The 16,342-nt window shown below is 35.8% G+C and overlaps 1 protein-coding gene across 5 annotated transcripts; it reads left to right on the top strand.

Moving 5' to 3' along the window:
- Positions 1-5,858: 5,858 nt before the first annotated feature.
- g6pc1a.1 (glucose-6-phosphatase catalytic subunit 1a, tandem duplicate 1) lies at positions 5,859-16,342 on the top strand. Of its 5 annotated transcripts, none has more exon segments than NM_001003512.3 (6): positions 5,859-5,914; positions 7,774-7,993; positions 9,995-10,104; positions 11,654-11,759; positions 12,514-12,629; positions 15,519-16,342. In NM_001003512.3, coding segments are annotated over 5 exon segments (1,059 nt in total). In that variant the 5' UTR covers positions 5,859-5,914; positions 7,774-7,775; the 3' UTR covers positions 16,028-16,342.

Raw genomic sequence — 16,342 nt, 5'->3', positions numbered from 1 at the left:
TTGTAATCAATGCAAAGCTTTTGATCAGCTTGTTCTATCTGCTGCTTGAACAGTTTGTTCATCCGTCAATTAAATTTTTCACTCACAGCCCACTTTATTAGGTACACAAGAACATCGACTCAATAAGGTGCGATAAACATTTCTTGGAGGCTTTTGTCCTGACTGACGTCCCAAAAGTGCTCCTTAGGATTGAGATTAGGTTTCTGTAGAAGTCTTTTTGAGTTTAATGAACTCACTGCCAAGTTCAAAAATTAGTTTAAGATGGTTTGAGCATTGGGACACACAGTAATGGGTTCTTGTTTATGGTCTGAGTGCATGGTCTAAAGTGCATGGCACAGGTGCACTTAATAGATGCCTCAATCCACTTTAAGGATGTGGAATGTTATATTAAGGATGTTGAAAATGGTCAGCATGCAGTGTGCATGATCTAAATGAATTATCCTTATACTCTAAAGCAGGGGTTCCCAAATTTTTAAGCCCGCGACCCCCAAAATAACAATGCCAGTGACTCGCGACCCCCAATATCCTCTGAGGTGGTTATAAATACAGAAACCTTGCAATGACGCAGACACACCAATTAAATTTGTGTCAGTGCTTAAAATGTGCCAGAAAGTATAACCTGATGTTCTAAAATCAAAATGCATCTGACGCTATTGCTGCCTTTAATATAATGTAATTACCCCAGGGGTCCCAATCCAATAGAACTAGTAACTATAAGCTACTATAGTAACTATATAGTATATAGTAACTATAAACTACTATTTTTATTTTCAGTATAGTTATGGATAAAATATGTTAATTCTTATGGTTTAATAAAAATAAATAGATTTTTGGAAATCACCAGGCGACCCCCCTTCATTGTACCGCGACCCCTCGGGGGGTCACGACCACCACTTTGAGAATCACTGCTCTAAAGGAGCTCTATTTTAACTATCTATGTGAATTGTTCAGTGCAGTTGCACTTAGGGTGTTTCCGAGTCCACTATTGGGATTTTAAGGATGAGAAAAACAGTCTGTGCACCCAGAGCATGGTCTAAAAGAGTTGTCCTGATTCTCTTAATCAGTTGTGGGTGTGTTTTGGGCATACCATGCATCAAACCAATCAGAATCTCATCTTCCTTTCCCTTTAAGAATCAGTTGCATCATGACATGGCGCATTCTATATTTAAATGATGGATTTTGTAAGCGGAAAAAACTGGGCGAGAAAATGGTTAAAGACCATCTCTGTGAGTTTAAAGACCCCCAACAGAATGAGCCTCTTCCATTCAATTGTGTATTTGGGAAATGGTGGTGGACTCCCCCCTCTTAAAACATTATTCCATATTTAATTGCATAATTTTGTTTGTTAAAAGAGTAAAAATTCGTTTAAAAACTATTCAGTAAAATTCAGTTCTAGTTTCACCACAAAACAATCATTAGATTTTTTGTTATTGAAAGAAATTTGTGGACTGCTGTACATCCCTGTGTGCATAATAAGCAATGTGTTCGCATGTTTGGACTCACATACGCTCAAATCACTAAAATGGTCTTTAAATAACAAATATAAACCTGCTCCATTAACTTTAGAGCAGCTTTTAGTTGGTTAATGGCGCAGTTCATTTCAATAGCAAGGAGCCAACAACACACCTCCTTTCACACCAGGACGCCTACAGGTGCACAAATGGGATTTTTAAATTTAATTAACGCAGTAAAGGATGTGAAAAAAGGATATCTGCTTTGGGCTGAAACTAGCAGAATACACTTATGTCATACCTGGTGCTGCAGGGTGCCATGTGTATGACACACTTTCGAAAATAACAGGACAAAATTTGTCACTGGGGTGGTACCTTTTTCCTTTTTTCTTTTGTTTCTAACAATTCCTTAAAGGTACATAATAATACTCAAAAAGTACAAATGTGTTCCTTATAGTACCTTAAAAGTACAAAAGTGTACCCTAAATGTACTAATGTCCACCTGTATGGTAACTTTGAAAAACCTCAGTGACAGATTTTGTATCTTTATTTCTGAGTGTGTTGGGCTCAATGTGTTATCATGATGGAAGTAACCTTAACAAGATTAGCACACTCTGTGGACATGATTTACATTGATCAGCATTGATTTCCATGTAGATTGTGGTCTGTACACACACAGACGCACGTACACAGCTACAGATAGACAATCCCTGCCTACCCCCGCATCCTACACCTTCTTGTGCTTTCACCGACCGGTGTGGGTAGGTGGGTCTGTGACCAGGACCAGATGGTTGCCACCTTTATCGGACTATATCCACGTCCCCTGTTGCGATGGTATGTCTTTGTGTTTACCCCGCCACCTTTTTTTCAGTCATTTGATCATCATCATTATGCTAACTTCAGATTTTTTAGCGTTTTTTTTTTTCAAATTGGCTTTTTATCTAATGAGTAAAATAATGTTTGTTGTAAAAAGCTCTCTGAATAATTTGTCATTTTTGTTTGACAATTAATAAATTGGTGCAATAATTCAATATATTCAATTATTTCTATTAATATTAAGCATGCATCATTCAATTTAATATTTATTAAAGAAAATTAGCTTTACTCACCTTTACTTTTCTCTCTTTGTATTTGTTCCCTTAAGATATTTTGAAAAATGTTGGAAACTTGTAACCGCTGACTTCCGTAGTATTTGTTTTTCCTACTCCTGAAAGTCAATGGTTCCAGGTTTTCAGCTTTCTGCAAAATAACTGCTTCTGTATTTAACAGAAAAATGAAACTCAAACTGGGCTGGGTTTCCCAAACAATGACGTAACTCGAGACTCAACTATCATAGTACAATGCATTGTTTGGAAAAAGATTGATGTAGTGACGAGTGTCTCCCAAAACCCATAATTTCTCTGTCGCAGGTCCATCGTTTAAACCACGTTAGTTATAACGTAAAACGGCAATATTGACACACTAAATGGGGTGGTAACAACTTCTTTAGAGAACATCCCCACAATTTCTTTGTGCAAATCATATTGTTTTACACAAACACACATTTTAAAAACAATCGAATAATTGTTTTGGTAAAAACATGCACTCGCTTTCCATATTAATTGAAATATATGTGAACCGCAGATATAAAGCCTGTGTTTCCTTTGCAAATATTATTGACAACGTTACATATTTGGGTGGCGCAGTAGGTAGTGCTGTTGCCTCACAGCAAGAAGGTTGCTGGTTTGAGCCGGTGCTTCGGTTTCCCCCACAGTCCAAAAACATGCGATAGAGGTGAATTGGGTAGGCTAAATTGTCGGTAGTGTATGTGTGTGAATGAGTGTATGGATGTTTCCCAGAGATGGGTTGCAGCTGGAAGGGCGTCCGCTCGTAAAACATGTGCTGGATAAGTTGGAAGGGACTAAGCCGAAAAGAAAATGAACGAATGAACATTACGTATTCTATTCTAAAACATAAAATCACTTATAAAAGCTACACTGTAAGAAATGGCCGTGATTTCAATGGTCAAAAACTGTAAAAACGCTACAGTAAAAATCCATAACCTGGTTAACAGTATGTTTCCTCAATATATACGGCGAATATCTGTAAATTGACCTTCCCATAATTCCCTGCATGGCACATCACTTTTTATGCTTTTCGTTGACATCAATATGGATCTTTTTAGTTGTTTTTTCATCACTTATGTATTCGTTAGAGATTGATGTTACATTCAGTGTTGATAAACAATGATTATTTAATGACTTTAATTTTATGCATCTTATAATACTGGTGTTTAGCAGCAGTGTGAATGACACTGAGCACCTTCTATAGACGATGAGCATTGGTTCATCTTTCTCATCACCACCTGCACAGCTGTGTTAACGTGCCTGTCTGTGTAACAAACGATGTGTAGATGTTGGTAATTAAAAATATGTACATATTACCTTGATAAATTATATAAATTAATGAAATTTATTGGATAAATGTGAAATTACTTTTACGTTTTTTACTGTATTTTTAACGGTGAAATACTGGCAACCACAGCTGCCAGTTTTTTACCGTAAAATTTTACAGATGTATTTTTTACAGTATAACAGTATTCTAATATCATATATAAATCATATGAATAAATAAATAGAGGCTATTTATTAAGAAATAAAATTTAGTATTTATAATTTATTAAGAAATGAAAAAATTATACTTTAATAATAATATTAAAAATATTATTGATGACAGGATATTGTTTATGGGCAATGCAGTGGCGCAGTAGGTAGTGCTGTCGCCTCACAGCAAGAAGGTCGCTGGTTCGAACCTCGGCTGAGTCTATAGCCGTTTCTGTGTGGAGTTTGCATGTTCTCCCTGCGTTTGCGTGGGTTTCCTCCAAGTGCTCCGGTTTCCCCCACAGTCCAAAGACATGCGGTCAACCCAAGCTCATTCCAAAAACGTAGCCCCGCGGACGTTTCTGGAGACTGCGATTTACGTGGCCGGAGGTATGTATGGCCACATTTGTTTTTTTTTAAGCGAATGCTGCGGGCCGGTGTGATGCCGCTCCTCTTCGCGCTCGCCGGCTGGGCTGACGGCTTGCCTCCTCCATGTGGAGGGCTTTCCCGCCGCAACCAGTTTGTCCGGTTAGCTCGTCATGTTACGTTGGCGGAGCAGAGGCCCAGTGGAGGAGCCAGGCAGCGTTCAAGACCAGGTTCGAATCCTGGGAAGAGCTGTTCCATAAGTCAGGTAAGACAAAAAACAGAATCCAAAAAATAACGGGTCAAGAATGTGGCGAAATCCGAAATCGCGGTCAAAATCGGGCGAAGGCTTTTCTTTTTTCGCACGGCTTTCATAAATTGTCGCTTGGGTTTAGGGAGGAAGGAGGAGGAGAAGGGTGGCCGGGTCGGCCGATTGGCCAGCCGCCCAGTCAATTGTTCAGTCATTCAGCCAGTCGGACAGACGGTTGCTCGACAGCGGCTTCCGTCTGCTTTTTACGCGGGAACAGCGGCCTCTCGTGGATTCGTGAAAACAAAAACTGCACAAATACGTGCCTCCAGGGACGTATTTCGGGTCTCCAGAAACGTCCGCGAGGCTACGTTTCCAGAATGAGCCTGGGTTGCATGCGGTACAGGTAAATTGGGAAGGCTAAATTGTTCATGGTGAATGAGTGTGTATTGATGTTTCCCATAAGATAGCTAAATCTGAACTGTAAAAATACTTTGAAAAGCAAATTACACCTAAGAGAGATGACTTTAATGCTTTCTTAAATTATTCCAAGTTTAAATGTTAGAACGTTCTAAACGAATAGGGCATTGGGTGGATAACTGGGAATAGAACACAGCCAGGAACTATGTTTCTAACTACAGCCCCAGAGGTGTAGTTGCAAACATAGGAGTTTACGAATGTTCGTTGGAACGATGGATTTGGGAAACGCTAAATCAAACAACTATGTTTGTAACCACACATCTTGCGAGGTTAGTTGGCTAACAATGGTTTTCAGAAATGCACCCCTGGTTTGGAACAAGTCAGGCTAGTAAATGATGATTTTCGTTTTAGATTGAACTGTGTGTTTAATTGCGAAACATTTATATTAAATAAACAATTGAATTGTTTTACTATTAGTATCATTCAGTATCATCTGATATATTTCAAAGGATGTTATGCTGTCTTTTCCCCATCTACAGGATCACGAGCCAGACAGATGCATCAAAAGGGGATCATCTGCATCACTTGTGCCAGTTATCATTCTTATCATCATAATCATCATCGTTGCAGTGACATCACAGACTTAAAAGAGACCACAGTGTCCACTCATCATTTTATCAGTGTTTGGCCCGTCTGCGTCATCGCAGGTCAGGGGTTATGATATGGAGGGCCCACATGCAAACAAAACCAAACCAGTGCAGCCTTGAATAAAGTCCAAGTGGAGCATGACTGAGGGCTGAGGGCTGGACAAAGCCTGACAGGCTCCAGTTTGATCCCCATCGCTGCACCATACGGTAAATGGTTTAAAATATATCTTACATTTATGCTAAATATACTGTGTGACTGTGAGGTACAGTTAAACATGTCTTGAAAAGATTTTTAATGTCAAACTTCATATAGTAATTGATTTCAGAAGCAAGGACATACATTTTTAAAACCTCACATTATTTGGGTGAAGGTCTACAATTTACAAAGGTGTCGTACAAATTGTTTTTATATTTTTGTCGATTACAGTGGCAATCAATATATATTGATTAATATATTGATATATAAAAATATCCCAAAGTGTTTTACTTTATTTTATATATATTTATATTTTATATATATATATATATATAGTACCGTAGTACTATTTGTTTGTACATACAGTTGAAGTTAGAATTATTTGCCCCCTGTATTATTAAGCCCCATGTTTATTTTTTTCCCCAATTTCTGTTTTGCGGAGAGCAGATTTTTTTCAACACATTTCTAAACATAAGAGTTTTAATAACTCATTTCTAATAACTGATTTATTTTATCTTTGCCATGATGACAGTAAATAATATTTGACTAGATATATTTCAAGACACTTTTATATAGCTTAAAGTGACATTTAAAGGTTTAACTAGGTTAATAAGGTTAACTAGGTAGGATAGGGTAATTAGTCAAGTTATTGTATAAGGATAGTTTGTTCTGTAGACTATCGGAAAAAAAATACCTTAAAGGGGCTAATAATTTTGACCTTAAAATGTTTCATAATTTTTTTTTAAAACTGCTTTTATTCAAGCCTAAATAAAACAAACAAGACCTTCTCCAGAAGAAAAAATATTTTCCGCCATACTGTGAAAATTTCTCTGCTTTGTTAAACATCATTTGGGAAATAAAAAAAAAAAATCAAAGGGGGGCCAATAGTTCTGACTTCAACTGTATATATATATATATATATATATATATATATATATATATATATATATATATATATATATATATATATATATATAGTTGCCAATGCGTTTTTTGTTGTTTGTTTACAATGTAAGGTATGTTTATTGTTTAAAAACATTTTAGAAATAAAAAATCATTATATACATTTTAAATGCAAATATTTATTTCAAAAATAGAAAAAAATATTTATTTTTCATTGGAAAAATCTAACATTTTTATATTTTGTTATTCTGCGATATATATTTACGATAAGAATACAATTTTACCAGATGACTTTAATATATCTATTCAGAAAGAATGTTTTATTTTAGATTGATTGGGATGATTATGTAGAGGAGTAAACCATCTAAAAGCATAGCTAAATACAATAAGTAAAAAGACACAAATGAAATAAACAGTGTTGAATTGTTTTCTGAGGATCCTCACAGTATTCACATACAGTAATTGAATGATCAAATGTAAACTAATACTGTGTAGTCATTATTGTAAAAACAATTTAGTAAAATTAATAGTTACAAGAGTGACAAATGGTACAATTTCATATGTCCGAATGCTTTTAAAATCTTTTTTACAGTCACAAGCCACAAAAACACATGCAAATGATACATTATAATCCAAACTCAACTGTGATGTGACTACGATATATTGTGCAGCTCTAATTTGGATAAAATAAATGTATCTAAGTATTTATTAAAAAAAAAAAAAAAAACTTAAATAATTATGTTTTATACAAATTAGCAAATACAAATTTATACAAATTGCAAATACAATATCTATTTGGCCCTTTTTTTGTATATTTTGACATGCTTTTGAAAATATGTGTATTTAATGAGACTAAGCCAAAGGAAAACGAATTAATGAGTGAATTGATTGATTGATTTATTGATTGATTGAATCAATCAGTCAATCAATTAATCACATCAATTGATTGATGTGCCTGTCTGGACAGAGATGGATCTTCTTCACAGCTGGGGTGTGGAGCTGGCCGTCCACTTACAGATCAAATACCAGGATTATGAGAGCGTGTTTCACTGGGTCTCCTCTCTGGCTGATCTACACACCACCTTCTTTGTGTTTTTCCCCGTCTGGTTTCATCTGCGCAGAGATGTGGCTGTTAAACTCATCTGGGTGGCCGTGGTTGGAGACTGGCTGAACCTCGTCCTAAAGTGGTGAGATCTTCTTCATATTTTTATGGATTTAGATTTAAAGAGAGAACTCACTAAAGCTGAATAAACATTCATACACCACACATATAAATGCTACTAATTTTTGGACTGTTATTGTAAACTATTTTGCTAGATTAGCTCCAGATTTGGCTTCGTTACTGAGTAATCTAATGTATAGGCACAAATATAATATTGTATAGCTTCCTATAGAAAATATGACTTTAAATGAGAGATGTGTGAGAATGTATTCATAGCACTGTATATATAAATAAATATGTACAGGATTTATATTCATGCATTATTTGGGTTATTTATTAAATATAGTTTTAATTCAATTGTTTTATATTTTTATTATTATTTTAAATCTGTTTTTATTTGTTTTTTTTACATTACTTTTTTTATTTTAGTAATTTTCAATATAGTGAAAATTTCTTATTCCTTTCTGTTAATATTAACTGTAAATAATGCAATGATTTATTTTAAACAAATGATGAAATTGTGCTGTATGCAATTTTATTGAAATAGTATTCCTTTATTTACATACATATTTGTTGTCAATTTTTAGGTTCGTAATGAATTGGTGCTTTATCAGGGGAAAAAAAAAAAAAAAAAAAAATATATATATATATATATATATATATATATATATATATATATATATATATATATATATATATATATATATATATATATTTATTTATTTATTTATTTATTTATTATATATATAATTTTTTTCTGATAAAAATTGCCAACCAAATAGTTTTTTTTTTTTACATTTGATTTGTTTGAGGTTTTATTTATTTTCCTTTATTTGCATAATTATTTTTGTAAATGTAGAAGATACATAATAACTTGCCACTTAATCAGAAAGATTATAAGCTAAATATTTGTAATGTGTTACATGTAGCAATATTTAGTAATAATAAAAATGCGTTAGTAGTTATTACATCAATTTTACTTCAACTGTTTAGAATTATTTTAGTATAATTATTTGAGTTTCATACATTTTAAATTATAATTTTAAGTCTCTTTTCCCAGAGATGGGTTGCGGCTGGAAGGGCATCCGCTGCGTAAAAATATGCTGGATAAGTTGGCGGTGCATTCCACTGTGGCGACCCCGGATTAATAAAGGGACTAAGCCAACAAGAAAATGAATGGATGAATTTTAAATCTGTTTTCTTTTTTAATTCAATGTCAGCTTTAGTATTTTTTTCATTGACCTTATTTGTTTGTTGTTGTATTTCTGATTTACAGTCAGTTATTTAAGGATAACAAGTTTAAGTAAATTCATTCATTCATTTTCCTTCAGCTTAGTCCCTTTATTCATCAGGGGTCGCCACAGCAGATTGAACCGCCAATTATTCTAGCATATGTTTCACACAGCGGATGCCCTTCCGGCCACAACCCAGCACATTGGGAAACACCCATACACACTCACATTCACACACATACACTATGGCCAATTTAGTTTGTTCAGTTCACCTATAGCACATGTCTTTGGACTGTGGGGGAAACCGGAGCACCCCGAGGAAACCCACACTAACACAGGGAACAATGCTCCACACAGAAATGCCAACTGACACAGCCGGTACTCAAACAAGCGACAGTTATGCTGTGAGGCTACAGTGCTTACCACTGAGCCACAGTGTCACCCTCAACTAAATAAAAAAGACAAAACATTTTCCTTTTAGTGTTTAAATAATATAAAATAATCTTTGTACTTTCTTTTCACTGTAAAACATTATATGACAAAATGTCACGACAAGAACTGCTTTATTGTTACTTTAACTTAATTTATTCAGTTAATCAGGTTTCAGCTACATTTTTTTAGCTATACAAAGTTTAATGTTTTTTAGTCGGTTTGACTGATTTAAGTTGAGATGACTTGAAAAGTTCATTTGATTCAACAAAAAAATTAAGGGAGAAAGTTTTTTTACACTTAAATAAAAGATTAAAATGGTTTTTGCTGATGCATTTCCACACTATTTTCTGATATTTCCATAGGGTGCTGTTTGGTGAGAGGCCTTACTGGTGGGTGCATGAAACTAAGTTTTATGGCTCAATGAAACATCCCGAACTGCAACAGTTCTCCATGACATGTGAAACTGGACCAGGTATAGCACAATATTTATTGCAGGTTATTTATGAATGATTACGCCATGCATGAAAGGCAGCTGTATCTCTATATAAAATCTGCTACTCCGTACACCAGCACTTATGCAATCAGGCCAGGATTGCAGTTCTAATCTTTCATGTGGAAATGGATTTGCTCTCTGCTTATCTTAATGTTTCAGATCAAGGGTAGATTCTCAATATTACTTGCTAGTAATATTGCTTATATTGCTGCTGGACAGTTTTCATTCATTCATTCTTGACCTGAATTAGAACTAGTACTCTAGACCTCATAAATGAAAAGACTCATAAATGATTCCACTTGATATCTAAAGGGCTGCTGGTGTTTTTGGCGGAGCCATTTTGCTGGTTTTATCTAGTTTAAGCTGGTTTTATCTGCCCTGACAACCTGAAAAAATTGTATCTGCTGTAAAACATTCAGACATTTTATTTATTTAGTAAATTTGAGTTATTAAATACTTATTTCAAATCAATTGTGAATAAGATTTTGTAATTATTAAAATATTAATAATAATAATGATATTTTTACAACATTGACATACTAATATAGTTGTGTAGTTGCTTTAAATCAGTTTTTCTTTCTATATTTTATTTTGTAAATAAAAACTAAAGCGTGTACTTTATGAAGTATACTTTATTAATAAGTGCATTATCAAAACTTTAAAACAAGATATTTATTTAAATTAAATATATATAAATTTATTAAACTTTGTAATTATTAATATATTTTAAATATTAATACTCTATTAATTAATTAAATTAATACTCATATACATCTATCATTATTGACATACTAAAATAGCTTTTTTTTATTTTAAATCGGTTTTCCTTTCTAAATTGTATTTTGTATATTAAAAATGAGGCGAAGCAGTGGCGCAGTAGGTAATGCTGTCGCCTCACAGCAAGAAGGTCGCTGGTTTGAACCTCGGCTCAGTTGGCGTTTCTATGTGGAGTTTGCATGTTCTCCCTGCGTTCGCGTGGGTTTCCTCCGGGTGCTTCGGTTTCCCCCACAGTCCAAAGACATGCGGTACAGGTGAATTGGGTAGGCTAAATTGTCCGTAGTGTGTGTGTGGATGTTTCCCAGAGATGGGTTGCAGCTGGAAGGGCATCCGCTGCGTTAAAAACTTGCTGGATAAGTTGACGGTTCATTCCGCTGTGGTAATCCCGGATTAATAACGGGACTAAGCTGGCAAGAAAATGAAAGAATGAATGAATAAATGAATATTAAAAATGAAGCATATACTTTATAATATAATGTATAAAGTATATACTTTATAAATTAGTGCCTTATTGTCATTCTTTCTGGTCATATTAAGTTGATTGTTTTGTATTTCATTAAATATTATTTTAATTTTATAAATTATTAAATAAGGATATTTTGATGTACTTTAGTTGATATATATATATATATATATATAATTTATTTTTATATATTTAAATATTTATTTATTTATTATTTTTTTATTTGTATTTATTTATTTTTTTGTTAAAGGAAAATTTGACATTAACCATTGTCTGGTTCTCTGTCAGGCAGCCCGTCGGGTCATGCCATGGGCTCTGCTGCTGTTGGATATGTGATGATCACAGCGTTGCTTTCAATCCTTGCTGAAAGAAAATTACCTCCTTTAATTTACAGGTGAGACTGAGACAAGAAAACAGATGTTTAATAAACTTGGGTGGTGATGTGGAGAGACCTGTCAAGGGGAGGACTTTCAAAGTTGAGGAGTGGGGGGTGGGGGGAGGTGATGATTCGTGTGCGAAATTGAGGAGGGGGCAGGAGTGCGATAGAGGGGGCACTTTTATTTTGAGGGGGCACATTCTTTCCAAGAGAGAAAAAGGGCAGGAGCTCAAGCACTTTCATTCATTCATTTTCTTTTTGGCTTAGCGCCTTTATTTATCTTGGGTCGCCACAGTGGAATGAACCGCCAACTTATGTTTTTTACACAACGAATGCCCTTCCAGCTGAAACATCCATACACGCTCATTCACACACATACACTACGGACAATTTTAGCTTACCCAATTCACCTATAGCACATGTCTTTTAACTGTGGGGGGAAAACGGAGCACCTGGTGGAAACCCACGCTAACACAGGGAGAACATGCAAACTCCACACAGAAACGCCAACTGACCCAGCCGAGGCTCGAACCAGCAACCTTCTTGCTGTGCGGCGATTATGCTACCCACTGCGCCACCGCATCACCCTTTTATTTATATAATGTAAATCTTTTATTGTTTTTCTACAACGTTATTACAAAATTATCATTAAATTAAACCAACTTGGATATTTTTGACATTTTTTGAATTACCAGTTTCAGCTCTTCAGTATTTTTGTGTGTAAACTGTCTCTTTAATAGTTTAATAGCATCACAGTGATGTCTGCTTTCAGACTTGTACAGTTGATGCTGTGGATGTTTCTGGGTTTGGTAGAGTTGCTGGTTTGCATGTCTAGAGTGTATCTGGCCGCTCATTTCCCACACCAAGTAATCTGTGGAGTTATTTCAGGTAAGTTTCCTCTTTTTTGAAACCAAAATGGTTAGAGCCAATCCCATTTTGATCTGTTGAGCACGTATGAACTGTATTTTTTCATGCTTTTGACAATATTTGTGAAGTGGACATGATTCTATAGTGGTATGGGAAGTTTGGTGGTATTTGATTTGAATTTAGCTTCTAAAAAACTTTTAACAAAATTTCACATGTGGATTGCTGTAGCGAAGTAATTTTTCACGATGAGTAAACTTGTTGCAAATTAATAAATAACTGTTGCTCAGTAAGATCTATCAAAATCAGTCACCAGACTTGGAAACTAGACATGTTATGCTTTCAAAGGATTTATAGTTTGTCATGATTGCTTTATGTTTAGACTACAGTATTATGGTTTGAAAATGTAACCGTAAAAAAGTCTAACAGATTGTAGGGTGACAGTAGTTTTTTTTTATCTATTACTTTTCCTATGTAACAAAAAGCTGTGGTAAAATATTTATTCAGAAGTTTTCATCATGATTGGATTATGATTTAATTGCAAAAAAAGTTATGTGAATTTGTAAAAAGTGAGTTTTAATGATGTAAAAAGTGTCCTGGTGGAGGGATAGTGACAGTTAAGGGGTTTTAAAACCGGAAGATGAAAATATGGGAGCTGAAAATTAGCCGATCATTCATTCATTTTATTTTCGGCTAAGTCCCCTTATTAATCTGGGGTCACCACAGTGCAATGAACCACCTGAAAATTAGCCAGTTATCAGTTATTTTTGGATTTTCAGTTAGTTATCAGCCATCTCACATTGTTACTCTTGGGGTATTTTTATTCTAAGAATAATGAATCCATGCAAGTGAATCCACTGAGACAAATGCATCTGTTTAGGTATCAATGAAAGTCTGACCATTTGCTTCCACCTTTGGAGTGGATGTTGACATAAACCTGAGGGCTTCCATAGCAACTGCATATTAATACTCTTTACTAATCTTTAACTATTATTTGCTATGAGGGAATCACATGCAAAAGAAAGCTTGGTTCGAATCCAGCATCTGATGAACTTATTCTTCTTTTTTCCCCCCGCTACATATCAGGTTTTGCCTACCCCTCATCACGAGGAGGGCAAGTAGGAATTATTAATAAGTCTGTGCATCTTCTTTTATTTGCACATATATTGAATGCAAATGTTTCCGATCCACATATGCAAATTAATCTTCAGATGGCGCCTTTATATCGATGTGTGTGCAGTAGATCTCTCCGATTACATTGGGCAAACCGTCGACCGCTGCAAATTGCCCTTTAATGTTTGGCTGGTCAACTGCATGGGATGGAAACCTTATATACCTGCAAGACATGCGTCTCATACAGCTGCCATTGCACGGTTTAAAGACACATTGTAGTGTGCAATTTAACACAAGTGCCTCTAGGAGTCGCCAATGGAAATAAAACAGACACGCACAAGAAATGCACGTACGCCAGGCATGAAGTTGGGGTGGAACAACGCACATTCCCACGTTCATTTCATCGTTAGCAAATCCAAACATGAGCGTGAATCCTAGCGTATGCAAAGTTTTTTGTGCGTACGCAGAGTTGATACATGAGGCCCCAGAATTTACTGCGTATGCTTGCCATTTTGTTTATTATATGCTTTGCAGATGCACTAACCTACAAAATAATCCTAATTAATCTAAAATGATGAATTCTTTCTTAATAGAGCTGTTTAAATTATCTGGGGTCTCATGTACGAATGAAACACTGCGTACGCCGAATCTCACGCATATTCTTTTGTACATCCGAATGAACGTGAATCTGGGCGCAACATGCACGAGCACAAAACCCCTCCCTGCCTCCTCCCCCGTATGAATATGCTAATGACTCTACTTTGGCAAAACCCAACGAAAAAGCAATGGCAAAAGCAAGCAAAAAGAGAAACTTTGAACAGAATGTGAATTGGAGGTGCTGCTTTCGGAGGTAGACCGGAGAAAACGGTGTTATTTGCAAGTTTGTCCTCCGGAATTAACAACAACAAAAAAAAAAATAATAGAGTGGGAGAGTTTAGCTGATGCGGTTAACACAGTTGGGTCTGAACATCGCACTGAGTGAATTAAAAAAGAAATAGTGTGATTTATAGGTGTAAAATGTTGCAGTACCCTTAGCAGTCTCAGTGGCGCAGCTCGTAAGACGCATGTCATCATATTTTGACACGTTTGAGCATGAACTCAAATCGAATCCAGCGTCTGATGAACTCATTCTTCTTCCCCCCCCCCACTACATATCAGATTTTGCCAACTATTTATCACGAGAAAGACAAGTAGGAATCATCAATAAGTTTGTGCATCATATTTTATTTGCACATTTATTAAATAGAAATGTTTCTGATTCACGCATGCAAATTCATCCTCAGATAGTGTCTTTATAGCAATGTGCGTGCAGTAGATAGCTCAGATTACATTGGGAAAACAGGCGACCGCTGCAAATTGCGCAATGTTTGGCTGGTCAACTGTATGGTATGGAAACCTTATATACCTGCTAGATGAACCCGTCTCATACAGCTGCCATTGCAAGGCTCAGACACTTTGAAGAGTGCAATTTAACGCAACTGCCTCTAGGAGTCGCCAATGGAAATAAAACAAAGACGCACAAAAAAATGTGCGTACGCCAGCCATAAAGCTGGCGTGGAGCTGCGCACATTCCCGCGTTCAGTTCATCGTTAGTAAATCCAAACGTGAGCAATTCTGAGCGTGAAACCTGGCGTACGCAAAGTTTTTGTGCGTACGCAGCGTTGATACATGAGGCCCCTGGTGACTTGTTCCAAAATATATTGCGAAAAAACAAAGCATTGCAATAGTCATGCAGCCCTTCTCAAAAGTGTTTTATGTCTACTCCAGATGCTCTTACAGTTTCTGGTCTTGTATTTCCAGGTATAATTGTAGCAGAAACCTTCTCCAGAGTGCAGTGGATCTATAGTGCGAGTCTGAAGAAGTACTTCAGCATCACGCTGTTCCTGCTGTCATTCGCTGTGGGCTTTTATGTGCTCCTGAAGGCTCTTGGTGTGGATCTGCTCTGGACTCTTGAGAAAGCCCAGAAATGGTGCATAAATCCAGCCTGGGTTTTAATGGACGCCACACCGTTCGCCAGCCTGCTGAGGAACATGGGCACCCTTTTCGGCCTGGGTCTCGGCCTTCATTTGTCTCACTACGATCCAGGAAGTAGTAAGAAACACACTTGCATTTGTTTCAGGATTGGATGTATTGGTGTATCACTGGTTTTGCTGCAGCTTCTGGATAAGATGACATTTTCCTCCAGCAGCCAGTTATTTTATCTTCTGTCGTTCTGTAAAAGCGCTGTGGCTTTGCTGCTTCCCACTGCACTTGTTCCTGGAATCATGTACTGGATTACACAAAAAAGCAAGCATGAGAAGGACATGTAGTGGATATATTTGTGCAAAACTTGCCATTCAAAACTAATTTCAGGTCAAATTCAATGGTTGAAGCTAACTAAAATACCTCAGGTACACAACGGGTGGCTACAAAATGTCATAAAAACTCTAATTAAAGCTCATCAAATAGTCTCATTTTTATTTAAAAACAAATCTTTCAGAAACTTTTAGAAATTTTCTTACTCTATATTTTTGACATGATTTATTTACCCAAGTTCATCGAAGCAAAATGCCTGGAATTTTGCAGATTTCCAAAAACAGACCTAATGTATACAAACAATTAAAATAAAATTTCAGTAAACTTTC

The sequence above is a fragment of the Danio rerio genome, chromosome 12 (genome assembly GCF_052040795.2).
Source record: "Danio rerio strain M-AB ecotype USA chromosome 12, GRCz13ab, whole genome shotgun sequence".
NCBI lineage: Eukaryota > Metazoa > Chordata > Actinopteri > Cypriniformes > Danionidae > Danio > Danio rerio.
This window is presented reverse-complemented; position numbering and strand designations above follow the sequence as displayed.

What these genes read in the sequence shown, in the direction of transcription:
- g6pc1a.1 (XM_087274917.1), top strand. Translation starts at nt 7,776, where the DNA reads ATGGATCTTCTTCACAGCTGGGGTGTGGAGCTGGCCGTCCACTTACAG. An exon ending in GACATGTGAAACTGGACCAG is followed by an intron (nt 10,105 to 11,653) that starts GTATAGCACAAT and finishes GTTCTCTGTCAG; the next exon opens with GCAGCCCGTCGGGTCATGCC. An exon ending in AATCTGTGGAGTTATTTCAG is followed by an intron (nt 12,630 to 15,518) that starts GTAAGTTTCCTC and finishes TTGTATTTCCAG; the next exon opens with GTATAATTGTAGCAGAAACC.